At 36.4% G+C, this 27847-nt stretch overlaps 1 protein-coding gene across 7 annotated transcripts in view; it reads left to right on the plus strand.

Moving 5' to 3' along the window:
* Nucleotides 1-27503, plus strand: part of LOC139958572 (formin-like protein 2) — a 129898-nt gene extending 102395 nt beyond the window's left edge. For 3 of the 7 annotated variants that reach the window (XM_071955720.1, XM_071955721.1, XM_071955715.1), the window contains exons 14-28: nucleotides 2093-2288; nucleotides 2785-3054; nucleotides 3885-4009; nucleotides 4248-4450; nucleotides 5385-5532; nucleotides 6642-6728; nucleotides 7520-7588; nucleotides 8309-8389; nucleotides 9269-9398; nucleotides 10079-10242; nucleotides 11698-11799; nucleotides 13130-13168; nucleotides 15861-15938; nucleotides 16545-16635; nucleotides 23213-27503. In XM_071955720.1, coding sequence (XP_071811821.1) covers nucleotides 2093-2288; nucleotides 2785-3054; nucleotides 3885-4009; nucleotides 4248-4450; nucleotides 5385-5532; nucleotides 6642-6728; nucleotides 7520-7588; nucleotides 8309-8389; nucleotides 9269-9398; nucleotides 10079-10242; nucleotides 11698-11799; nucleotides 13130-13168; nucleotides 15861-15938; nucleotides 16545-16635; nucleotides 23213-23319 — 1890 coding nt within the window. In that variant the 3' untranslated portion in view covers nucleotides 23320-27503. Of the gene's footprint in view, nucleotides 1-2092; nucleotides 2289-2784; nucleotides 3055-3884; nucleotides 4010-4247; nucleotides 4451-5384; nucleotides 5533-6641; nucleotides 6729-7519; nucleotides 7589-8308; nucleotides 8390-9268; nucleotides 9399-10078; nucleotides 10243-11697; nucleotides 11800-13129; nucleotides 13169-15860; nucleotides 15939-16544; nucleotides 16636-18267; nucleotides 18343-20311; nucleotides 20343-23212 lie in introns of all 7 variants that reach the window. The other 4 variants (XR_011789829.1, XM_071955717.1, XM_071955719.1 and 1 more) reach the window with 4 other exon arrangements.
* Nucleotides 27504-27847: the final 344 nt, after the last annotated feature.

The raw sequence follows: 27847 nt of genomic DNA on the forward strand, positions 1-27847 counted from the left end.
TGTTTTCAGTCATCTTAAAAGGCTCTCCTAGGGGGGGGGGGGGGTTGTTAACAAGATTCAGAAACACTTTCAGATGTCACTTTATGTTAATACTTTCAATTGACAAGATCTTCAAGTCAGACAGTAACTAGTAATATAAAAAATAATGATAACAAGTTAAAAAAAAGAAGAGAAAAAGGCCACTTTGGGGTCAAAACATTGCCCAAGAAAAAACACAAAACAAAAAGTGTTCAAAATCTTTGGGTATTCAGGAAGTAAAAGTCTATGGAATAAAACCCTGGGTTGATTTTTTTGTAAGTCTGGGCATTCTGAGAAGAAGTTATCTCTGAGATTATTCAAGGGAAAAACATTCCATTTGTAGTAAAAACACAGTGTCATACAATCTGTTGAACAGCAGTCTTATCGGACCATCAAGCTTTCCATTTTGATGGCAACCCTTCAAAGCAGCTTCTCCCATTTGTCAGCAGTTTTTCCAAACTTGCCAAGCGTTGCGAATGATAAGTCTAAAACAACCCCCTCGAGTTGTCACCAAAATGGTGGTTTATTCTGTTCTTTGTCTTTCATTGCCCCAACACATTTTAAGACTAGTATTGAAACATATTTACAGATAGTATTAATAATCCCATCCGTATTCATATTTGAAAATTTTCAATATGTGCCATTGGTACTTCATTTTTTTCAAATAAATGTAGACTATTCAATTTAATGAGAAACAATTAAAAGGGATTTTAATATCAAATTATCAATTTGTGTTATAATATTTTGCCAAAGTCAGACTGCTTGATGGAGAATCTATATTGTCTGAAGAGGTAAAATCAACCAAATTTCTTGAAAACCAAGTTGTTTTGTTTCATGCTCCCTCCATCTGCAAATCTCCTTTTCTGAAGAAACCTTGATCTTAAGTGTGAATACAGACTTCTCTTGGTGTCTGCAAAATGGAATGGTTTACACAACCTTGGAAGCAGTTGAGCTGTAAAAAGTTGACAAATTCATGGATAGCTGAGTCCCTGTTTTACCTTTCACATGTTTTATCTGTTTCAGATAGGAAAGCTAAGTCAGAAAGCAATATATCAGACATTTTTTTTTCTTCAATTGTGCAGAGTTTTGTTCAGTTTGGCTTGTATCCTAAAGTTTTGTTTTTATCATGTTTCTGATAGGGCAGGATAAGCTCTCAATTCTTCCTTCTTGAATATACAACCTAAAAAATAAAAAAAATAAAAAAAAACATTCCATCTCACATAATATTTACTTTTAGAGATTGGATTGTTGCTGCCCCTCTGGATGGGATATTGGGGACTTATTTATCTGGTTTAATGCAAAATGAGGTCACTAAGGCACAATATTAATATTGATATGTTGCAGATAGTTCAAAAAACATTTTTTTCTCAGGCAAGGTTGTATATATGTTTCTCTTAATGTTTGGGAAATGACCTGTAGACATCCTAGGCTCATCAATTAAAGTGGCTGAACAACTTAGTCTAACACACACAGCAGGAGGGAGGTAATTTAATCAAATGCAACACAAAACTTGATTAGAAAACATGACACTCTACTCTCATGGCCTCAGATAAGCACATTTGCAATACATTATATATTTGTCAAGTGCAAAAATTGTTGAAAGTCAAACAATAGTGCTCTGTTGTTGTTTGAGGTCGTTAATAAAACACATGTTTCGGGTTGATTTATTCGAATTTATAAAACAATGGATTATTATAGAGTGACATGATTATTAAGTTAAGTCTTAAAAGAAGCATTCCAGGCATGTAGTATATTCTAAACTCAAACGATCTTGAAAACAGGAACAGCTATAGCAAACCTTACTTACCATCAATTTATTTCAATGACACATCAAGATTAAAAATTTACCTAAAAATTCACCCCCACCCACTTTTTTTAATATTCTGGCATCTTAACTTTGTGAAACATTTCCTGTATCAAGAAAAGTTGGGCATCAAGATGATTGTCACAAGATAAGTTACCGATAACATTTTTAAAAACTTTTATTATCCGCCCGCCCCTTTGTTATTTACCCTTCCCTGCCTTCTCCTCTTATGTTCTATTTCATATATGTATTAATTATTTCCCTTTGCAGACGAAGCAATTAGCAGATTCTCAATATATTGAAACGTTAAAGAAAGATGTGGAAACTTCGAGAGCAAACACAACCTCGCTAGAGAACCAATTGAAGATAGCTTTAGCTGGAGGCAGTGTCGGAACAATTGTAGGAGGAGGAGGTCCCTCGGGGGACTTTCCCCCGCCCCCTCCTGGTCTGGGACAAGGCACGGAAGGTAAGTGATAGGAGAAACGTAGTTACGATAGGTGTACAGCATCGAAGAAGTATCGTAATTGTTGTTCTTCGGAACTTGAATTTAATAAGGGTGCTGGATGTTATCTGCAGCAAAGAGGAAATGATTTATGAGGCTTTAAAGTCTTTTATTCTTCTTCCAATAAGTGTTGTATACATGCTATTAATACTAATACTTAAAAAAAGTCACATTTCATAAAAATAAAAAATTAGAGCTTTTGTAGATTATGCAAAACCAATGGAAGGTTTGGATATTTTAATGAACGTTTTGAAAGAGCATGAACCTTTTCAATACAATTGTCATTTTCAAATTAGTAGCCGAAATCGTAACTTGAAACGAACAATGGAAAATATTAATTACTTGTGAAATATTTATTCCTGTTGTGCAAGGACAATTTTAGACAAAAACAGTTACAGAAAAATGTATCTATAACACAGATTTATTTAATTTATGTGTTCTTCTTTTTTTCAAAACAAAGGTGCAGCAGTTCAAACCGGATCAGCACCTCCATCAGCTCCTCCTCTTCCAGGGAGTACAGCAGGAGCACCTCCACCTCCACCACCACCACCACCTCCCATGGGTGGAGCACCTCCCCCTCCTCCACCCCCTCCACCTCCCGGTGGACCCCCACCACCACCACCACCTCCTCCACCTCCTGGTGGTCCTCCCCCTCCTCCACCGCCACCTGGTTCAGGACCTCCTCCACCCCCCTTACCAGGAGGCATGCCAGGAGCTGCACCCCATGGATGTAAGTCACTTGTAAATGTTAGGCCGTTCAGAAAGAATATAAGAAAAATACAAAGAAATCATATTCTAATAGACCATTGAATGTACCTCATCTGTTACTCTAGCAGGCTAAGGGGGGACTAGGGGTATAAATTGCTACCTGCTAGATGATCCAACCACTGGTTCCAGAGCCTTGAAAAAAAAACAATGCTCTGTGTTTGGTGCCACAGACAAATGTAGCACCTATCATTATAACAAAGAAATGGCCACTTTTGGCACCTCAACATGGGTGGGGTCTTTGTGAGTGCACTGGTTTTGAGCTGGTAATCTGTCAGGCCAATCGGCCCCCTCTACTTTAGCACACAAACAATCCCTCAAGGGATTTTAACAGCAACTAATTTTTTTTATAAGTTGAAACTCTCGGAAAGATATAGGGGCCTTCCAAATCGTATGTGAATACATAGTGGCTCGGCCATACTGAGACAAAGTTGCAATAAAACAGTACTTCAGCATTATCAAATATTGTAAACAATGTTACTCTACTGTCAATTTATTTCATCGTTCCAATGCAAAAGTGTTTTTTCCATCTTTGAATATTTTCTCACAAAGAATATCTCTGATGTTAAATTGCAAAATACGAATGTTTGTTGGTTAGATCTTATAAATCCTGAATCCTGCTTAACATGTATCATTTCCCTCTGTTTATTTAAAATTTTTTTATCTCTCTTAAAGATTTTTTACTATTCCCCCATCAGCTTTGACCATCAGGAAGAATGAGTCATACTTTTATCTTTCATTTCCACTCATGTTTTTTTATCCCTCCATTTATGCTATTTTCATTCCCCTTATCAGCTGTTACCATCAAGAAGAGAATCAACACCAAATATCGTCTTCCTATCCTCAACTGGGTCGCATTCAAACCTAACCAAATCAGTGGAACTGTGTTCAGTGAACTTGATGACGATAAAGTGATGAAGGTATTTTAATTCGTAAATCAATCGTTTTCCCCTAAAATTTGTCAGCATAAATTCATATAATATTCTCTGTCAGAAAGAATTGCATGTCAGTCGGTACGATTTTGTTTATGTTTTAGCGTATTTGTTGATGAAAAAAAAAAAAAAAAAATTAGAAGGAAAAAAAAAAATTCCTGATCCCTCATCTATTTTGGAAGTTCTTCATTTTTTTTTGTTCCCCTTTTTTCTTATGTTCTCTTAGGACATTGACTTCAACGAATTTGAGGAGACCTTCAAGACCATTCAACCCGTAAAGGGAGGAAAAACACAGTTGGATGGCAAAAGATCGACAAAGAAGAAGGACACAGGAGTATCATTGTTAGATGGAGCTAAACTACAAAATATATCAATCGTGAGGAGGAAAATTGAACACAGTACTGACCAGATTGTTTTAGCTATTGAAGGGTAAGTAGTCTCTTATGGAAAGGTTGTGGACTTGTGGACAGGGGTATGTTAAGATGTGATCAGTGTGGACTGATAAGGATAGATTAGTGGCCCCCCCCCCCACCTCCATTGTTAGGAAGGTACTGGGCTTGTGGACAGGGGTATGTTAAGATGTGTTCAGTGTGGACTAATGAGGATAGACTAGTTGCCCCTGTTAGGAAGGTGCTGGGCTTGTGGTCAGGGGTATGTTAAGATGCTATCACTGTGGACTAATGAGGAAAGACTAGTTGCCCCTGTTAGGCAGGTGCTGGGCTTGTGGATGGGGCTTGTGGATGGGGCTTGTAGAGGTGCAAGCAGTCTGGACCAATGAGGATTGATCAGCAGCCCCTGCTAGGAAGGTGCTGGGCTTTGTGGATGAGGCTTGTTAAGATGTGGCCAGTGTTATCCATTTCTATGATGAGTGGTCTGTATACAAGGGCCTGTTAGAAACAATCACTGTATTGAAGGATCAGGAGTCTATACTAGAAGATTAGTGGGCGATATGGACCTGGGCATCTTCAAAGGTGTCACTGTACACCATTGAAGTATAAGCGGGATATGCTAGGGTAGTGGGCCTGTGGACCAGGGTCTATCAACAGGTATAATCACTGTGGACCAGTTGAAAGATTAGTTTTCCCTGCATGGAGAATTGCTGGCTAAAGGGTCTACAGCATTTCTTAACCCATAAAGGCTGTACAGCTACACTATAACATACATGTGCATTGTATTGACAGTCTCAAGGCTATAACTTGATCAAAATAGTGACTGGTTTCGGGAGGATAAACCTTGTCAAGTTAAGTGTCTAGATTATTTATTATTTATATATATGTTGTAGATCTGTTTAATATGAAGAACTAGTTCATGATTGATGTTATCTTGAACACCGACCCAATGTTTCCCCTCTTTTAACCCATAGAATGGATCTGGCTTTGATCCCAATCGAGACGGTAGAGCAGCTTAGAAGGTACACCCCCAGCGAACAGGAAGTCAAAGTCTACAAACAATACGAGAAAGATAAGAAACCGCTCGATAAACTCACAGACGAAGATAAACTCATATATAAGGTTTGTTCCTCGATTACGTGGTCTGGTTTTTTCTCGCCTGAGTCGTGTCACGCTCGAAGGTTGCAGGGATGCATGTTATTCAAGCAAGTAGTTGAAGGAATATTATATTCAAACAAAAAAATTAGTTCAATGAGGTAATGGTACGAAACATCTAAAAAGAAGAAAAGAAAGTTTTCTGCATTAACTGCAAATTCCAATAAATTAAGAAGAAGAAGAAAAAAAAGAAATTCTGTTGCTTTTTCAATGCAATTCAAAGGTCCTGTATGTGAATTAAGCAAATTGAGTTCTTACCAACTCAACCGGTAACAATGTATAAAGAGTATTTGAAGTTTCGTTTATAATTTTCCTGATAGTTTGACTCTGTGAGTAAAAATATAGAATACCCTCAATTTTAGCATTTGTGTTGCTGTGGTTAGCCTCTCAGTATCTCCCTCAGAACAGAGTAACACCTTAAAAGGTTTTGTAATCTTCTCTAAAGTCTTTTTGATTGATATGATATGTTATGCATGCACTGTGTGGACACATCGAAGAAAGAGAAACATGTTATTTTCAGGTGTTCAGATTCTAATGACTATCACCTTTGTCATGAAAGGTATGTTATATATTGCAATTTGTATAAAAGGCACTGTGTCAAAACGAGAATACAGAGGGGGCTGCAGCCTCCTGCAGCAATGCTGCATAGAACATTGATAGATCTCTATTGTTTGATACTGATGCAGCATTGCTGCAGGGGATTGAGCAACTGCTGCCGCCTTTCTATTTGGTACTAAGTAGCTTGCCTAAAAATGACTTTAATTACTTGATGAGACTATTCCATCAATAATGTCCACCACCTGAAGTTTGCAAAGAGCAGGCATGAGCTTTTTCCGCGAATTCGAGGAATATTTGTGATTTCTTTTCTTCCTCGGGGACAAAAACTATTATCCTAACACACTGTAGCATAGGCAAACTGGAGCCTATACCGCAATTTTTGCAAAGTTCCGTGATTTTTATTTTAGCCCAGGCTCATCCCTGAAAGAGGTAGTTTTATGGGTTATTTATTGATTTGAAAGTTTTAATCTCATTTTTCTCCTCTATTGTCTGTCTCCTCCTCCTCCTCTTCCTTGTAGCTCTCCAAAGTACTGAGAGTGAAAGACAAGCTTGACATCATGTGCTTTATGGGTAACTTCCAAGATGTACTACAGGGCTTGAAACCAGTAAGTATTATTCAAGCAAATTGCTGCAAATTTATGTACTTGATATCAGATAAGTTGCTTTAATATTCAAAGGTAGGCACTGTTATTATTAACTTTTTCTTTGGAAGTAAACTCCAACCTTCCATCTTGGAATGTTGTAAACAGTTTTTCCCTTCAGCAGCTCTCTCTTTCTCTCTCTCTCAAAAGAAACTTTTTTGCTTCTTGTAAGAAGGAGACACTGTGACTTCTGACAGGCATTGCCCTCCCCACCCCACCCCCCACTCCCACAGTAAAGCAATAGTTAACCACAAGGGCGTAGGAACCGGGGGGCTAGGGGGGGTGCCAGCCCCCCCAGTGAAAAATATGGTGGGGCGAAAGTATCATTCTGCCCTCCCGCTTCGCAAGTCAGAAAACCCCTTTTTCATTTCCAAATGAGAAAAAAAATCTCATTTGGAGCACCAAATTGCATCTAAGGCCAGGTGAAAATGCAAAATTATTTACAAAATGGAGTGGGTGTTGAAGTGTGCTATATTGCACCAAATTGCATCTGAGGCCACCTGAAAATGCAAAATAATTCCAAAGGGGAGGGGGACACCACCTCCCCTTAGACCCCTCCCCCAGGCCGGCCATCAGTCTTCAGCCCCCCACTCAAAAGTACCTTCCTATGCCACTGGTTAACCAATGGTTGCATAGCTGTTTGTAGAGCACATGGCTTGTAATCCTGAGATCACTAGTTCAAATCCTCTCCAAAAACATTCATTGCTTTTTTCCAATAACTTGTTATCAAAATCATCTTTTCTTTCAACATCCAGCAACTGAATGCCTTGCTATCAGCTTCATTCTCTGTCAAGAACTCAACCCAACTGAAGAGATTGTTAGAGGTAAAATCAACATTTACTTCTAACTGCAGTGTACTCAAGATGTTATACCTTCATGGATATTAATATGTACTATTTCAAAGCTGCATTTTGCGTAGAATTCTTTTCCACAATCTTTGGAGTTTAAACTTGGCCATTAAAGGAAAAATATTGTACATGTGAATATGATATTTAATAACACTCCACCCACCAAATTTGCACCAAGATTGATTTAGTTATGGGTAGCCTTCAGGTATTGATAATGAAACAAAAAAAGTTTGGTTGATAAATATTGCAGAAAAATATTTCTCAGAGTCTAAAGTCAGGAGAAATTAGTATTGTGTTTTTTAATGAAATGGTAAATTTTCATTAGTTAATATTTCTGTTTTTGTACATAGTTATTATGATAAAATACAAACATATAAAATATAAGGAAACCTTTGTGATTTTCTGAAAGGAATCAATGGCAGATATTCATGAAAGTTCTAAGGAAAAAAAACTAAAAGTATTCTCCAATGTTAACATTGCTTCCAGAGACAAACTGACCCTGCAATTTGGAGAACAAAGTGAGGGTGGTATTTATGGCAAAATGTTTGTTTATTTACTTTATATTTATATTTTTTTAAAGGTTCAGCACTGAGATGAGATGTCTATTTGCCTTAAACATATGTACAAGAGCATATTTTCTTTCTCTCTTTTTGTTACGGTATTACTAATTCATGTCCTGGATTTTTTACTCTGCAGATTATTCTTGCCTTTGGAAATTACCTGAACAGTGCAAAGAGAGGTTCCGCTTATGGATTCAAACTGCAGAGTTTGGACACAGTGAGTGTGAGGGGGAATGATAAGTGGGAGGGGTGAGAGGGAGAGGAGGGGGTAGGGGGTGAGAGGGGGAGGGGTAGTAGAGGGGTGAGACGGGAAGGGGGTAGAGTGGTGAAAGGGGAAGGGAGTAGAGTGGTGAGAGGGGAAGGGGCATAGACGGTTGAGAGGGGAAGGGGATTGAGTGGTGAGAGGGGAAGGGAGTAGAGTGGTGAGAGTGGAAGGGGCAGAGAGGGGTGAGAGGGGAAGGGGCAGAGAGGGGTGAAAGGGGAAGGGGCAGAGAGGGGAAGGGGCATAGAGGGGTGAGAGGGGAAGGGGAAAGAGTGCTGAGAGGGGAAGGGAGAAGAGTGGGTGAGAGGGGAAGGGGGTAGAGGGGTGAGTGTGGAAGGGACATAGAGGGTGAGAGGGGAAGGGAGTGAGATGGGATGGGATGGGGGCAGGAGAGGGGAAGTAGTAAAGGAGGGGAAGTAAAGAGAACGTGGAGGAAGAGAATGGATGGGAGGAGGGAAACAAAGGGGAACAGGAAAGGAGAAGAAAGATTGTTCAGGACGGTCTATTCTGTTTACTTTCTTCTCCGAATTCTATATTCAATCCTCTGATGAGTGGATTTTATTCTGTTTGCATGTCCGAGTAACTTGGTAAATAAATGGAAATCATGTTAGGTCACTGTATGACTTGTAAACATTGTCTGTTAATATACAGACATATATTTACACGGTTTACATGTCCTTTTGCAATTTGTTGTCCCCTGACATCCAAGAACTATATCTCAACCTACTTGTTACCCCTACCCCCACCTTACCCAATCTTCCATGGTCACCCTAACATTTTGTCATCATCCTACTGAATCTTTATTTATTTTTTTGCTTTCCTGTTTATTTCTAGCTACTCGATACAAAGTCTACGGACCGAAAGATCACCTTACTGCACTACATCGTTGAGACAGTTCAACTCAAATTTCCTGAAATTGATAAATTCCACGGAGATCTTCAATACGTCGATAAAGCGGCTAACGGTAAATATATAACCTCTTAGAGACTTAGTAAACAGCGACTCCAAAAACTGCGACATGAAACTGTCTTTATACCAATTTTTAAAAATTATTTGCCTGTAGACAGGATTCGTAAAGCCCTCTTTCAAAAGGAAGACTTTTCCAACTGTGACTGTTAAACTGCAACATGAAAAATGTTTGCAAATTTTATTTGAAATTTATTTGCATATAGACAGTTTTCATAAAGCTTTCCTCAAGATAAAGACACCCGATTGAATAAAGTTTGAACAACATCTTGTTTTGATGTTGGTAAAAGTTTATGGATATTTTCTGTTTTTGTTGTTGTTGCTGATTTCAAATATATTATATTTGGTATACCACTGAAAAGATTTGAAAGGTGTGGACTGCTCCTGGATGGAAAAGGTCCAACATTCTTTAGCTGGTCAGGACTTCAGGGATAGCTTGGGATTCATTTGCAACTAATGCACCAGCTTGTTAATCACTTGGCAATAGCGCTGGTCTAATAAACGCTCTGTATAAAGTGAACATTGAAAAGAAGCCCAGAAACAAAACAAAAGAAGAAAGGCAATACTTGCATAATGTCACAAGTTAATCACATTGTATCTGTTGAATTAATTCAAGAAATCCCTCTTGACCATTTTCCTTTGAAATGAGACATTGTAATTTATATCTCTGGCCATCAGTATCTGCCGAGAACCTGACCATGGATATCAACATGTTGGTCAACGGGATAAAGAAATGCAAACGGGAGTATGCCCAGTGCAGCGATAGCACAATTCTGAGGGATTTCCTGTTGAATAACGAAGACAAGGTGAAAAAACTGGAGGGTGACATGAAGAAAGCGATGGTAAGTTCTTATAAAGGAATCATAAAAGTAGTCTACTATTTGTATTATATTCTTCTCTAGATACTGTATTCTTTACTGATGGTTCAGTTAATGTTCTACCCCTCTCTTCCCTCTACTCTCTCTGCCAACCTGTACTCACCTCCTCTCTACTGTCTTCTCCATTGTTATCAGTAGTGTCTACTACATACTCTGCTCCATTCTCTTAATACTCTGTACTATCTACTCTTTACTATCTACTGTCTACTCTGTACTGATCTACTGTCAGCTCTGGTCCATTGTAACAAATTTTCTCTTATGTCTTTTGTCTACTATCTACGCTGTTCTACTCTGTAAAGTCTACTTTCTGCTCTTCTCAAACTGCTCCATTCTACTTCTGCTCTTTTATGTCATTCTTACTGTCTACTCTGTACTAATCTACTGTCTGCTCTACTGGACTCTACCAACCCTCTCTTCTGTCTACTGTCTACGCTTTTCTACTTTGTACTGTCTACTTTCTGCTCTTTTCTGCTTTCTACTGTATGCTTTCTGTTCTATCGTCTATACAGCCTCTTCTCTACTGTCTGCCCTATTCTGCTGTCTATTCTCCGCTCTCCGCCACTCTTCTATCAACTCTATTCTACTCTGTACTGTCTACTCTCTGCTCTATTTTGCTCTATTCTGCTCTCTACTGTATGCTTTCTGTTCTATCGTCTATACAGCCTCTTCTCTACTGTCTACCCTATTCTGCTGTCTATTCTCCGCTCTCCGCCACTCTTCTATCAACTCTATTCTACTCTGTACTGTCTACTCTCTGCTCTATTTTGCTCTATTCTGCTCTCTACTGTATGCTTTCTGTTCTATCGTCTATACAGCCTCTTCTCTACTGTCTACCCCATTCTATAGTTCCGCTCTCCTCCACTCTACTATTCATCTCTATTCTCTGTTCTTCTCTTTTCTTCTCGGTACTGTCTTCTCTCAGACATTAAGTGTGAGTAACAAGTCCCTAGTATGAGTTCAGAGCCACAAGAACGAATATGAGTACCTAAAATTAGCTTCCTTCGGGTATGCGTAGAGTACAAAGTCAAAGTATGAGTACCAAACCACAAATGCAAGTACAAATATGAGTACCTACCTTCAGAGGAGTACACAGTCAAAGTACGAGCACCAAACCACAAATGCAAGTACAAATATGAGTACCTACCTTCAGAGAACACAGTCAAAGTACGAGTAGGGACAAAATGTACCTTGGGTACAGACTGGAGTACTACAGTCATTCCTCTATTCCACTCTACCATCTACCCATATTTTTTTACTCCGGTCTCATCCGTTTATATTGCGATGCTGAACACTTTTGTTCAAACTTTTGTGTTTCCAAACTCCTATAAAAGAGGAAGGTGCTAACCAGAATTAGTGGGTGAATTATGAGTCCATATATATATAATCTAGTCACTCTCCCTCTCTCTGTCTCTTTCACAGGATGCATACAATGATGTGGTCAGTTACTACGGTGAAAATCCCAAAATGACTCCTCCCGGGACATTCTTCTCCTTCTTCACTAGGTTCGACGCAGCTTACAAAGTAAGTCAGTTCCTGTCTAATTCTCCTGAGCAGGAATTTTTTCTTAAACCTCATATCTCATTTCTGTTTATGATCGTTTCTGTTTCATTCAGTCATTTTATATATACTCATAAAAATGTTGAACTCCAAACATGTGACTTTTGTTTCTATCATTTGGTTTAGGTTTATCAAACTAACGATTTTGTCTTTAATTTTTCTTAAACTCACATGACCATTCCATTCTATTCAGTGTCAACACATGAACCAGGTTGGCTCACCAGAAAATATAAAATGAAATAAATGTTAAAAATCTTGATCGTGTTCTTAGTGCTGCAAATAGTTATATTTGTGTCACTAGTAACGGTGCTACAGTAATGGGTCTAAAATGTACAGAGATGTTTGATGTTTGTAGCCAGACATTTTCCGTACTAACGGTTTAGCACGTAGCTCTTCAATTCACTCATAAATAAAAGAATTGTGATTTATGTTAGGACCGTATTCTGTGTGTGTTACACACAAGAAAAAGAATTGATATATTAGGAACAAAAGTAAAAACAAATCTTATTGATTTGATTCCTTTCAAAACCAGACTTAAAAATCAGGGTGCAAATATCTTTATTTCTCTCTGCATGTCTTACAAAAATTTCCTGCAAAAATTTTTGTTATGCAATTTGTAATATTTTGTTGTATATTTTGTAAAGCTAAATTTTTAACTTCTGAAAGATTTATTCAGTTCAACTGTTTTCTGTTCTTCTCGGAAATGATACCATGAATACCTTTGCTTTCTTTTATTCTTATATCACCCCCTCCCCCCTCCCCCCTCCCCCCTGACAAGTCTGAGTTTCAGCTTTGCCATCATGTTTCAATTGGATTGACACTTTTTAAAGGAGGTAGATTTTTGTGGTTTTCAGGGAGGAGGTGTGTTTTTCCATTTCAAAAAAATAAAAGTTACAAGCTAATAGCTTTGAACTAAAAGCATTTCCTACACATGCTGAGTTAGCGTATTTGCAGGAAAACCATGAAATTTCATGAAATTTTCTATTGATTGAAGCAAAAACTCAAACTTTAAGTGCTGATATACTGACTTATCCTGACTTATCCTGACTTATCTATATACTGACTTATCTTACTTTAAACCAAGACAGTTCCCGGCTTGAGGTTTCTGTGGAAGTGACGAGAATCTTTCTTCTCGAAATTTTGTCGGAAATAATTTGTTGGAAATAATTTTTTAGTTTCTTCTGCATCAATTTAGGTTGGGAAGGTTGGAAACGCATTTTTTCAGTTTCGGTGTACCAAGTTTGTAATTTCTTTTGACTAACCTGTTTCTCTAATAACCCGATATCTCTCGCAGAAATCTGTTCAGGAGAACGAAAAGCGAAAGAAGTTGGAGGTGAGAGAGGTTCAAGCACTTTGTGACCCTTGACCTTTGCTTAATACCTGCTTGAACATAATACCTACCCATCACTCATTTCTCACCTGTACTGCGCTTTGTACTGTCACATGTCATGTAAATTCTCACCAAAAGTAGGAATATGAGGCAAAGAGTTTATTGAGTGCTGCATCACATCTTAAACAATATCACTTCAAAGAATGGTATAGATCCCGGGTGTTCAAACCTTTTTTGTTTGGTGACCTCAATTTTTTACCATCGTCATCTTTGTGACCCTCCAGTAGCAGATGTTGTGGCCTCAGGAGGGGAGGTTCCCCCCTTCCCCCTTTGAAAAATCTTATATGATTATTAAATTTTTCAACTCACACTTTTTTCCTCCCACAAATATTATCAATTTCTTTTGTCATCCAAATGTTTTGGAGAACCTCAAAAACTTTTGCGGAAGCCAAGGGGGATACCAACAGTTTAGGTTTTTGTAGTGAAAGACAGTTAGTAGAACACTTCTGTTAAGAGCTCCAGGAAGGTGATAAAGTATATAATTTTCATTAAGTCAATTTGACACCATTCAAAGCTTATGGTATGCCTCACTTACCTGTCTACACACAACTATTGCACTCTTGTCTTAATATGGTTAACAAACATTAGTAACCTTTCACCCATTTTGTCCTTTTAAACTTAGCACCATGGGCTTAAGATGAAGAGACCATTTTGCCCGTCACTTTAAATTTCTGCTTCTTTTTGTACAAAAATCAGGGATTTTGAAAGACTGAATTTGACGATGTAAAGTAGTGAATCATTCATTCGAAACTAATTTTGACAACTTAAGTAAAGAAACTATGACACTTTTTTTGCCTTTTTTTGCCCCATCTTTTGACATTGATGTAAACATCTATAATGTGCCCTAGTCATGTCATTGAAGAAACATGATGATAAACAGATATACGTCAATCAGTTTTGTTTAACATTAACAAAGAAGTTCAATGTGGTAGACATCGGTTTAGAACGTCTTCCTTTCTTGCAGACTGGAGGGTTAAATGGGCAATAAATGTGTTTGTGCTTGTGTCTTATGATAGTGTAATTGCAGCTTTGGCATATGAATATGTATAACATTCCATTTCCATCAATTTTGCATGATTAACATCTGGTGTACTATGCCATCGATTGGTTGTAGATTTTGCTGAATAGACTTGCTCCTATCCCCTTCCTCTTCCCCCCATCCCATGGGGATGATGAATGAAAATATTAGTAAAGGAACATATTTTTTCTGAAGTTCATTCCAGGTAATCAAAGCAGATTGCTTAGCAAGTTGTAATTGCAGAGACATTCACATAAGTATATAAGAGCAGATGTCACTTTTAGAAATTTTTCATTGCACCGGGATTGCACGTTGCACAAAATACATGAATATATGGCCTGTATGTTGCACACATTTATCGGACAAATTCATCTGAATATATTATCATGGGAAGTAGAATATGTCAAGAATACATACCACCTTGTAGTGAAACTAATGCTATTAGGTCAATGCATGCTTGAAATATTTTGATATATGCTTCAAATTTGTAAACAAAGACTACTAAAAAAGGCATGAGTCTTGCAGTTATACTTCTTTACCCAAAGTAGTGCATAAGATAACCGAAAATTAATGTTTGTTATATTATTATAAGGAATGCAGTGGTAAATGCCTTCTGTCTCTCACCCTAAGACCTCTCACTCCTACCCCTCCCCCTCCCCCCTATCCTGTGTTTCTGAACAATCGCATAAATTATCAGTAAGCACTGCAGTGATTAGAGGCTAAACTGTTGTCTTGCTGTCGATAGGTGTTCTTTTGTAGTAGCTAAAAATAAATGTAAAGTTAGTCATCCAACAAGTTTGATGTACTGGGAGATTGGGAAGTCTAAAATGAGTTTTTATTCGTTTAACTGTGAATAAAGGGATGATGTTGGTCATTCCAGTACATAGCTACAGGTAGATACTGGGACCTAAAAATAAATCAGCTACTGTAAGAAGAAGCCTGTCTGTTTAAAAATTGCTATTTTCTATTTATTATATGCACAAAAATCCTACGATGCCTTGGCACTCTTTACCCTCTCCTATTAAAAAAAAAAAAACTGTTGTAAATTAAGGTTTTTATTTTTGTTTAAAAAAAAAAAAGATGTTAAATACAAGTTATGGAGTATTTTAGTGAAATATGCACACTGTAGCTCCATAAATTTTTACCAGTCTTTATTCATACCATATCACTAGGATAATCCAAGCCTCTGCTGTGAAGGATCGGTTTAGGACAATTTATGATACCATTTGAATAAAAGAATTTCCTCATTAAACAAAGCTTTGTAGATCTGCACTCACCCTATATTCAAATTACATGAGCTTTGTCACTAAACTAGATTCAAAAATTGTACCAAAATATATATTTTGATAAGTTTTTTGTAGCTTTGTAATTATTCAAATGCAAAAGTTACTCATTGGTATATTACCTGACAATATCTATGAAAATTGGCTTGAACTTGGAAGGACTAGTGCCAATTTTTTTTCATATATAAATATTTTTTTATCTATGCTTGCTGCCTGCCTGCTTGATACAGAAGTTAACGTGCAGCTTTACCTTCGCACAGCTCATTGTAACCTGTGTCATCATGCCACAGTATGTCGGTAACCCTTTTCCTCTCTTTTTCAATTCTTTCAACAGCAAGCCCAGATTGAAATTCAACAGAATATTGCAGCATCAAAAGCTAAGAAAGAGCAGGCAGTGAAAAAGAACCAACAGGTAAAGAAGATAAGGATTAACAATAACATTGAATATTTGAGGAAGAAGTATGAAAACTTGATCTTGGTGCCAGTATAACTCTTATGGGGTGGTGAAGGGGAAGGTGGGTGGGGGGAGGGGGAAGGGGGGAGGTGGTATGAACCCCATCCAGATGATATTGTATTCTTGGGAGAAGTTGAACAAACTCTGTAGGGATGACAATGTATTCTATAAGGGAGTTGGGAGGGGATAACATGGGGGGGGGGGATAAACCCCACATAGAAGGTGTTCTGTTAGTGTAGTGAAATTCATCCACCAGCACTTATGGAAAACTTAATTTACAAGAGCCGATAAACTAAACTAAGAGAATAGTAGAACTAATAGTAGGTATGAGAAAATGGTTGACAGAATCTTTCAACAGACAAACCCCCCTCCTGAGAGGGTGGTGTATTATATGGGGAGGGGGGGTTGTTCCCTTCATCTGAAGTATTAAAGGAATCACAAATCTTGTTAATTTTATGAGCCAAATAACTGTAAAAAGTTATTTTGGGATTCATAGCCAAATTTTACCAATAAAAAACCAGGGCAAAGACATATTTTATTTGGAATGTTTTTGGCTTTTTTCAGAATGCTCTGATGGCGGAGCTACAATCGAAATGCAAGAAAGATAACCACTACAAAGATGCCGAGGATGGTGCAATCGAAAACATCATATCAGGTAATAATAATAATAATAATATTATTAATAATAATAATAATAATAATGGAGATTTATATAGGGCCACTCCAGGTAAGGGAGTAATGAAACCCTGTAACCAGTTAAAATCTTGGTATGTTTATGTCTCGAGATGTCTCAATAGTCCTCATTACTTTTAATATGTATGATTATTATCCCGCACAAAGTTCTGCATGGCTGTTTCATTTGTCGGTGATCATTTATGATAACCTTTTGTTGCATGACATCAATTTTAATGATAAACTTACTGGCTGTTTGCACATCATACTTTTTCCGTGAAGTAATACGGTGTTTTTCTAAACTAAGATTTTTTGTTTTTTTTAACAAAAGTATATCATTGGCAAATCATAGTGTTTTCTACAAAGCGTTTAACAACAAGACATTTGTTCACCTTGATTCATCTATGCAATACCATTCATTAGTTTAGAAAGAGAAGGAACTGCAGATATAAAAAAACATCAAAATTAATTTATTCCTAGTAACCAAAGTTTCTTCCGTTTATGTTTTTGATCACCAACTAAACTTTGTTTATTTTTTGTAGACTTTTGTTATTTCATAATTAGTATCCCATACTAGGGCTACCTAAAGATGTTTTTCAAGCAAAGTTACATTAGGATATGTAAATCTTGTACCCCACACACTTGCTGTGAACCCTCTTATGTAAGGGGTGGTAAATTTATTTATTAAAAAAAAAAATATTAGGATATCTTTAGTTATTGTCATAGAATTAAGGTACTGGTATAATGTTAATCAGCTGATTCTTAAGTATTGTTAAACACACAGCAAGTTGTGTCTTGAAGTACAATTAGTAAGTTGTTTGTTCAAGTACACATAGCAAGTTGTGTGTTCAAGAACACATAGCAAGTTGTGTGTTCACGTACACATAGCAAGCTGTGTGTTCATCTACACATAGCAACTTGTGTGTTCAAGAACACATAGCAAGTTGTGTGTTCATCTACACATAGCAAGTTGTGTGTTCAAGAACACATAGCAAGTTGTGTGTTTAAAGTACACATAGTAAGTTGTTTGTTTAAGTAAACATAGCAAGTTTTGTGTTCATCTACACATAGCAAGTTGTGTGTTCATGTACACATAGCAAGCTATGTTTTCATCTACACATAGCAAGTTGTGTGTTTAATTAAGTACACATAGCAAGTTGTGTGTTCGAACACATAGCAAGTTGTGTGTTCATCTACACATAGCAAGTTGTGTGTTTAATTACACATAGCAAGCTGTATGTTCATCTGCACATAGCAAACTTTGTGTTCATCTACACATAGCAAGTTGTGTGTTTAAGTACACATAGCAAGCTGTGTGTTCAAACACACACATCAACCAATAGGAGCATAGTACATCACATAACAGTAGTTGGAGTTCTTGAGCATACTTGAACATTCCTTGAATCATTTTCTCAAGATATGTCATCATCTCTTTAGTTTCAATAATACTCTGTAAAAAAAACTTAGAAAAAGAAAGACTAAAAAGTAGGCACAACAATTTCACATTTTTTTTTGTTTCTTCAAAGCCATGATATGTATCCGTCGTTGCTTTTTTCACATCCTAAAACCGTTTTCTTTGTTTTATCCGTTCATGACTTCACATCCTCTGTTTCAGCTTTCAAGCGTGGAAAGCATGAGACATCTCTATGACATTATGTCACATGATTTTGTTTGTAAATCCTGCACCTTTGTAAGTAAACTCCTATTTGCGCCCCACATCACAAAATGTCGATCCGCTCCATCTTCATTTGCATATGTGGTTATCATCAAACTGCTCTGGTTTCATAATCGTATGCTTTATGTCCAGCTTTTTTGCTATCATCGTTGATGGATTAACTTAAATGTAGCTGGCTGTGTTTAATAACAATGTTACACTTCCCAAACCAAGTCTACTCAAATTTCCAGTGTCATAAGTCTTCCAGAACTCAATCAAGTTTATTATCTACTCATCCCCCCAAAAAAGACTGCAATTTGCCATTAATTAGCCCTGATTCTAATACGCAAAGAAGGCTCAGGGTAGGTATGTCATCTGTGAAAATGTGTGGTGGATTTAGACTGTTAGGGGTCTCTTTGACAAACAATGTACCCATTCTGTCTCAAGATGTTAATTTCATCTCTTGTGATCTGCTCAGAAGAAATGTAGCATTTGGTGGTAATTTGGTGCAAGCACGCTCGATGGGAACGGATGTTGTCTTTCAAACAGGGCCAGAAAGCTTTAAAGATGGTGAAACTTGTAATTATCATTCACTCTTGAACACTATTGTAGCTGCTATTACAGGAAGTAGTTCTCTGTCGCCCTCAGTCAGTTTTCAAATGCCTCCAGTAATGTAGGTGTCGTAGTCTGTATGTAATAGTCGCTTTATAGATGTCAGTCCATCAACGGAGAAGTTCATAAGTTGTAAAGTTTAGTTGTAGTGAATTGGTTGTGTGTTTTCTAAAGTGAAAATATCAAGCTTAATACTTGAATGGTAAAGAAAGCCAGATTGAGATAGATGCATGGCAAGGAAATAAATTTATGCAGATATTCATAGGAATGGTTTACAGTTAAAAAAAAATGAAACTGATACTGTAGAATCAATATGACCTCTCATATGATAAGAAGACCTTAACAGAACTTAATGTAACAAGGGGGGAGGGGGGGTGGAGGGGGCGGAGAGGGCTTCCACATTACTTGGATTTGAAAGGTATCTCACCATTATAAAATTGCAGTAGTTACTTCCAAAAAAAAATATATAGTTTTTTCATTTCTAACCTAAGATCCAAAACAAAACTGAAGACCTAAAGTGGTATTTGTCTGACTTTAACATTCTGCTTACTTCTTCTATTAAATATAGACATTTCTAATCACACAGCTTCACTGTTGTGCATCAAAATGCATAATTTGACAGCAATCTTCATCATTTCATTCGCAAAACAACTAGTCACTTAGAATACTCATAAAAGTAGGACTTGATTTAATACTAAGGACTTACTTTTTCAAAGGAAATTCCTTCTTTAATAGTCTCTTAATAGAGCTCTTAATGCCTTAAACTACGTCATCAATTCATGGCTATTTCTTGTCGGTTTCCATGGCAACTAATAAATTGGTCGATTTTCTTTTCATCAACGAGTAGTCATTCTCTCATCTCTACATAGCTTCTTCTCATTTTTTGGAAAATGATTGAATAACGTCGCAAATATCTCGATCATTTTAATAATCGCTGCCAGAGTGTTTCTGGAACCTTTTGGCAAGAAACTCCATATTTTGCAGCTTAAATTAATTTTTTTAATCTGCTTTACATATTCCTGGTTGTAGCCATTTGCATCAAATTAAAATTCATCCAGAGTTAAAAAGGGAATCATGGTTAAAAAAAATACAAAAAATATATATATTAATAAAAGAAAAGATCATCATAATTTCATTTGTCCCATTTTTCTTTGTGACATCTGGAAGTAATTATGCCTCTCTCATCATTTCCGACCACTTCACGGTACCAAGGTACCAATGCTTTGAATAAGATAAATGTTACAATATTAGTCTTTCTTTTTTTCTTAATTTTTGTGATTTTTTTCCTTCTTTTATGTTTCATGTGTTTTATGCCTTTTGAAACTGAGTATACTTTGTTTCTATGGTTACAAATCATTTAAATTCATTGCTTAACATTTTTCCATGTTTACAGCTTTAGCGGAACTTCGCAAATGAAATAAATAGTAAGAATCTCATGCTGCCAGTATCTCCATTCATCTTTAATTAAAGAAGAGGGGTGAAAAACAATGGATTCCTCTTTCTTTAACAGTCCAATCATTTACTTAGCTCTGTCATTTGGGTACTCAACCAAAAGTTGCACAGTTGTTGTTAAGATCGAAAAGCATCAATCTTGTCGATACTCTGGCAATAAAGCCAGATGTAACTGAAATAATAATAGCTGGCCAAATCTACCCTTGAAGAAGTTTGCAGTATTTGTATGTTCAAAAATACCTTTTGTATTCTCAAACATTTTGATCTTTTTGATAAAGGAGAAAAGTGCTTTGATTATTCTGATTTGATGCTTTCACGTCGAACAACCTTGCAACTGTTGAAAAAGATCCCGCAGTAAATGATTCAAATCACTCCGCACACATCTCTTCACTTTTCCTTCCTTTAATATAAAATTCAAATTCTTCTCTAAATATTAGTAACATTTCCATATGCTGGTGATTGCTGTTGTAGTCTTTTAATATTGATAATGGTGGATGTTGCTTAATCAGAGAGAAGAATAAAAAAGAGATTCAAATAGAAAAAAACAAAAAACAAACAGGTCAATTAATCGGGAACAAGATTGATCAAAATGATTATGATGGTCTCTGATGGAAAGGTGATTTATTAGTAGGTAGATATGCGAAGATTAATATTTAGAAAGAGATTGTTTTAGCAGGATGTGCATTAAAGAAGAAGGGAAAATAGGGCTAATTGTTTGATGTCAAAGGACTGGGTGTAGGTTTCATATGAGGTGAGTCCCCAGGGGCCCCAAAGGTTAAGGGACCTCTGTGAAAACATCCAGGGAAGATGTACCAACTTTCTACTCTTATGATTGTGTCTGAACAATGTGGAAATAGGTGGAGGAGGGGTGGGGGAGGGGGAGGGGTAAGGGAGGGGGTGGACAAGTATATGGTGCATTAGATTCCCGGAGGACGTTAGTCTGGCATAGATGGTAGGGCTAACTCCTGAATTGGTTCTAGTATATCAGGTTAACGATTTATTTCTGTCTCATTAACTGATTTATTTGTTCTTTGTACTTGCGGTGTCATAGATAATCCCTCTTTTCTATTTCATTATTATTTGTGAAAAATTTCTTCTGGAAACATGTCATTTATACACACATTATTATTTATTCAATATTTATCAATTCAATTTAGAATTGTTAGAATCAATTATATATGGTTACCACTAAAATAATTATAGTTTACGTTACTGCAGGAAACACCATAATACACCCCTTATCATTCAATATTTATCGATTCAATTTGAAAAATTGTTATAATCAAATTATTTATGGTTACCACTAATATATATCTATATTGTCATTCATAGCTAGAAACACCAAAAGCACACATTATTCTTGAATATATATATTTATATAAATCAATTCCATTTTAGAATTCATCAGAAAATAAACGTTTATTCTATCACTGAATTACATAGTTGTGAACCCCATCATTCATTAATATTGATTACCAATGTAAAACACCATAAGCACCCGTTATTCTATAATATATATATTTATATAAAGCCATTCCATTTAGAATTCATCAGAAAGAAACCTTTATTCTATCACAGAATTGATTCATGTGATGAGATAGTTGTGACCCCCTTCATTCGTTAATGTTAATTGCACATGTAAAACAACTGAGGTATGAATTTTGCACATGATAAGTATAAAGTAATATATATAAGTAATAAATACTGCGCTAATGAGAAAAACTAATGAAACCTATTCAAATCAATTAGAATTAAATTAATTAGAACAAAGATATGACAGAAAATGTTAACTGGATTAAATAAAAAGAAGCCATTTTCATCAGTTAATTTTTATTGCACTGTTGATTATATACAGGACTTTGCAATGTTGAATGAGTAACAAAGACATTTTTGTCCTCTTTAAATGGTAAGGACAAAACTTTTTAAAGGAATTTTTATTTTCAACTAAAATATCATTCTTTGATTGTTCCTTTGTCTTTGGTGGGCTTTGACGTATTATTCTATGAATCATGACCTCAAATTTTTTTTTTCGGTGATGGTTTATTGTAATTCCTTCAAATATAGAAATCATTATGCAATAAACATAACAAAAACATGATTCAAGCAGTGGTTCTGGTAAACTTGTGGCTACTTTCTTATTTGCAGTTTTTCTTTATTCATCATCACATAGTGCTTGTGTTTCTGCAATACTGTATAGATAATGACTTTGATGTGCCTTAACAGGATTGTTGATAAGTGTGTTTCTATGCAACTTGCACTCTTTTTTTTCTAAGATTCATCTTCTTATTATCCTATTCTCTTAAAAGACTGAGTCCCCCTCCCCCCACCCTCCCCCCCTGGTTTTAGCTCTTTCCTCGAGGTTGAAGGTCAACAATCATTTAGTCCCACATTTTTCGCATTTTTGCTGAAACGGCTGAAAGTTTTCTACTTAACCTTCCCATGCATTTTTCAACCCTCCATGTTATTCTGAGATATTCAAAAAAATATCCAGTTAGATAATCCAATTTTCTCTGTAGGTAAAAAAAACATGGATTTGATCACAGACAAAAATTCTTGTTGAAATATGAGCATGGGTTTACCAATCCCTAACACCATGCACACTGTGGGCTTCCATGACTAATTACTGCAGTTACATCATACTGCTGGTGGTGAGCATATATTCAATGCAAGGCTTAGTATGTAGTAGGAAATACCGGTCCAGTTATTAAAATGAAATGCTTCCTTGGTGATGGGCTCACTTTTTTTGAGGTTAAGGGTCGCTTGTGCTATATATGCCGTTTGTTTTTAAATATTTGCCTGACCCTATTGTTTTTGATATTTTACGACCTTTGTTCTCTCCTAGGTCTGAAGAGTGAACCGTACCGAAGAGCGGACGGTATACGACGAAGTATACGAAGGAAGCAAGCGGTCATGAGACCGAGCATCACCTCGGAGGAAGTTGTGATCTAAGGTCGCAGGCGGCAGGCTTTGATTGGACTACTACAGTTACCTATGAGTCGGTGGTAATTTAAAAGATGACCTTTGTTTTGGTGACATCCACAGTTACCTAGAAATCAGTGGTATGGTACTCAAGCAGGCTCTGATGAGACTGCAGTCACCTGTGTGTGCCGCCGGTAATCAAAGGCAGCGAGCTTTGGTTATGGTGTAGCTACCTACAAGTTGATTCATATCTGAGAAGACTACTGTAACCTATATGTCAATGTTAACTTACGGTAGCAGGCTTTGATGGTTAGCTATAAATCAGTGGTAGCATGACGTGATAAGGTCTTAGTTACCTGAAGTGATCCAAGGAAACAGACTTTGATCAAGTTTGTTACCTGGCAGTCAGTGATAAATTAAAGCTGCACACTTGGATTAAACCGCAAGTTAACATATGAGATGTACTTGAAGGCAGGAGACTGGTGAGACCATAGTTGACTCGTTAGTCAGTGTCAGATTAAAAACAACAGGCTGTGATTTAAACATCAGTTACCTCTTAGTCACTGGTAATTTACAGAAGAGCCTAATTATGAAACCATAGTTACCTATGTGTCAGAGGTAACTAAATAACAAAGGAATAGTAAACATACCTAAATCTGACCCTGAATGAAAGTGGTTTTTATCTTCTTCCACTGTTATCTTGATTAGCAAAGAATTTCAAACAAAAGAGCAATTGTTAAGAGAGCATCTTTAAGACATTGTTATCTGGTCTAAGCTTGAAGTATGCTTAAAGCTGGCAAAAGATTGAAATGGTTAGTTAGATAATAATAAAATAAAAACAAAATTGTCTAAGAAATTGTGTTTTATTTTTCTCTCTTTGTCATCTCTAAGACATTACTATACATTTTGGTGTTTTTTTAGACAGATCATCATGTGATACAGTGTTGTAACCAGTCACGACTCAATTGAGTCAATAAAAATTGAAGCCACTGGAAGAAACTTTGTGAAATTTTTAAGAGATAAACAGTGACGGGAGCCAGTCATTTGACCTGACGAGGAAATGAAGTGACTAGATAGAACTTTGATATCATCAATCCTTGTATTGATGAGCTGTTGTTTTAAATATAAAATACTGCTTTGAAGCGATATGTGGACGGTGAGGTACCTGTTAATAAAATGCCTCTTTCGAGTGTGATATTGTAATGAAAGGTATCTTAATTCCATCATTCAAAATGCCTACAGTCTCCTGATTGTCACAGCCGATTGGTTCCTACTACAAAGATAGCTGTTGGATTTCAACGTGGATGTTTAAGTCTGTTGATAGTGGCATGACATGATCTCTCTGGTCTCTGATGTTACATTACAGACTCAACTGTTTGTGTGTCATTGAGTGGCAAGTTTGATATGAAAGTGAAAACCTTGTAAAAATACTAAACGTAATGCTTGGATTATATTAAAAGTTGGTCTGTAGACCCACTTTGTAAGACAAGACAGTGTTCGCAGTTGGTCAGGCGATCGCAGAATTCCTGCATTTTATCTAGAGGGTCCCACAAAAATATTTTCTCTTGGGGGAAATTTCCCGCCACAACTTTCCATCGTGAGAAGCCAGTAAAGACAAGTTATAACAGAATTGGGTGACTTAACGAGCCTTGTCGTTGTTGTTTTGTTATGACATTAGTCTTCTACATATGCCAGATTGGTCACCCTTCTTCTTCTTCATACTTATTATTGTGAATGTTCAAAGTCAGACAAAGCTTACAGCTTTAAAGAAGGTAACCTGCAAGAATAACTGTCACTATAAAAAAAAAAATATCAAATTGGAAAAAAACCAATAGGATAGTGTTAATGGTAAAATTAGTTGTTACGAAATGTTTTGTTATAACCTTCAACTAGAAGTAGTATTTTTTAAAGTCAAAAGAGACTCTGTTACATGTTATTAATGTGTGAGTGTTCAAAAGGGCTGGCTGTTTTATAAACATTGAAAGGGCTGACTTGTTTCGTAAATACTGAAACCTGATTAAATTCATCCGTAAATTCTCCTTCGTGTGAATGAAAAAATTATGTGAAAGTTGTTTTTCTCATGTATGTCCAACAAAACTGTTTCAATATGCAAATGAGAGCATTGTTATTTTAATTTTAACCTTGATTACTTATAATTGATTACTGTTATTTTTTTATTTTTTTTATTCCCCGTTAATTGGGAATTTTATTCTTTCATTCTTGAGGCGGTAAAAATTAAGAATATGGGTTAAAAGAAATGTGGTCACAGTGTGCCTGCAATGCATTATGCTCCTATCTTAAAAAAAAAAAAAATTTTGTTTGGGCTTTTAACTTTTAGAATGATCACTCAGTTTAATAATGGGATATCTTTGAGGAATATTTTTAATTTTTTTGAAATAACTGAAATAGTGATAAACATTTTATGTTATCATTTAAAACGGCTTTAACCTTGACATTGATGACCCCCCCCCCAAATACAAATGACTTTAGTATTTTTCTTCATTCAATGTTTGCTCATAATACTCAAATGTTATATTACATCAGACATTAAGGGCACATATCACATCTACATATATTTAGTTTTCTCACACCTTGGAAAAGAAGAGGTGCCTTACTGTACGTCTTTAATACTGCTACGCAAGAAACTCCAACAGTGTTTACTAATGATTAATAATTAAATGAAACAAAAGACATATGGCAATTTTGTTTTAAAATCATTGAATGGTGCTAGAAGCAAGGATCTCTGTACTTGCTATGTATAACATTTGCAAATTTGTAATTAACCTGTTTAAGACATGAAAGTTTCAGATGAGATTGTATGGTCAATACAGGACGATCCATCAACGGGGGGGGGGGGGGGGGGGAGGACGGGTGGGGTAGTAGCACATAATACTACAACAGGAATCTCACCTGGGATAGATATGGAACTGTCTTCTCTCTGGCTCTTGATAATTGTGTTGAATATATTATGACTATAATGAAAATATTGTTAAGATCAAAGGTAACATGATTTAGAAATGATTTTTTATGAAAAGAACAAAATAAAGTTGGAACAAACAAACAGACAATATCATTCTAGGAGATAGGGAAAGGGCATAATAATTATCATATAAATGAAAAACAAATAAGAAGCTAGCATGGAGCTGGAAGGGCTGTGTGCAGACCAAGCAAAATGTTGTCAGTAAATGTGGTTCGGGATCCTTTCCTTTAACCTATATCAATCCACCTTTAATTCTCATACCTTCACCCATACCTCCGACCCCTCCCCCAACCTATCCTCCTCGTACCAGACAACAGAGACTGGCATATTAAATGGTTTCTTCAGACAATGGATTATATAAGACATGCTGGTGTTTAAGTGTGATGATATTTATAATAAAACGCACCATATAATGGACAAGATGATAGCTCAATCTCCTAACTGAATATGCTTGATTGCATGATGGTAACTGCATTATGGTGATTGCTAATATTCAGCGGTGGCTTTTTTTTCATTTTTCCTTCTTTTTCGTTTTCTTGTGATACCAGATTACAGTATGATATTGATGTAATGTAGAATGGAAGATATGAAGTAACTGCATAATTTGTAATGGAGATACCTTCCAACTTTACAATGCATTTTGGTTTTAAATGAACTTAATGTGAAGCAACATGCAAACAGACTCAATTGAATTGGAGAAACAGTATCTTCTGCACACTAATAACGGTTGACCAATACAGGTCGAAAAGGGGTTAAAGGTGGTGGGCCTCGGTTTCCAGAAATAAAAGATGTTATTTCTAGAAGTTGGTCCTGGCTTTGATCAACAACCAACCCTTTATTGATCCTTTAAAACAGCTGCTTCCCTTGCTACTGGTGATAATTAGTATAAATGGAGCAGTTTTTCTTCTAGTGATTTATGAAAAATTAATAAAAACTTCTGAACTGAAATTGGTTAAAAAGAGAGACAAAAAAAATGATTAAAAATAGAAATGGTAACTTCTTTTGCATTACAAGTGTCAGTACAAACTGCAGGTTTGAGTTGTTGGTTTTAATATCGATGTACATTGTGTAAATAATACGTTATGATGAGTATAAGCTGGTAATGCTTGCCAAAATATTTTTGCTTACTGCAAGCGTATCTTACTGCAACTACTTGCAGAGTCTTATCACTTTCTTTTTTTTTTTTGTAACGGAAGAGCAGTCTTCCAAAATATATTTCAAGTAAAAATGGTGATTTTTGGTTTGTTTTTGGTTCTCTTTTCCTCTGGTAGTTTTTGTTTTTTGTTTCTGCTTTCTTGCCCCATGAGTTCCTATTTGGGCCGAAGGTCTGAATAGGGTAAGTTTAGGAAAGTGAGGATGTTCATGGGACATGTAGCTGGTTTGATGGGGGAGTGTGGGGGGGGGGGGGGGTGAGGGATCAACAGAGGTCGTTTTCACATTATAAATACACCCATTAATATTTTCATCAGAGATCAATAAAAGAAGTAGTAGGAATTAGTTTATGATAATAGTGGTCCATTTAAGGTGCTCAGGAATTGCAAGCTAGTCCCATGCACATGAAAGATGGTTTTACAGTTT

The sequence above is a fragment of the Apostichopus japonicus genome, chromosome 18 (genome assembly GCF_037975245.1).
Source record: "Apostichopus japonicus isolate 1M-3 chromosome 18, ASM3797524v1, whole genome shotgun sequence".
In the NCBI taxonomy this organism is placed as follows: domain Eukaryota; kingdom Metazoa; phylum Echinodermata; class Holothuroidea; order Aspidochirotida; family Stichopodidae; genus Apostichopus; species Apostichopus japonicus.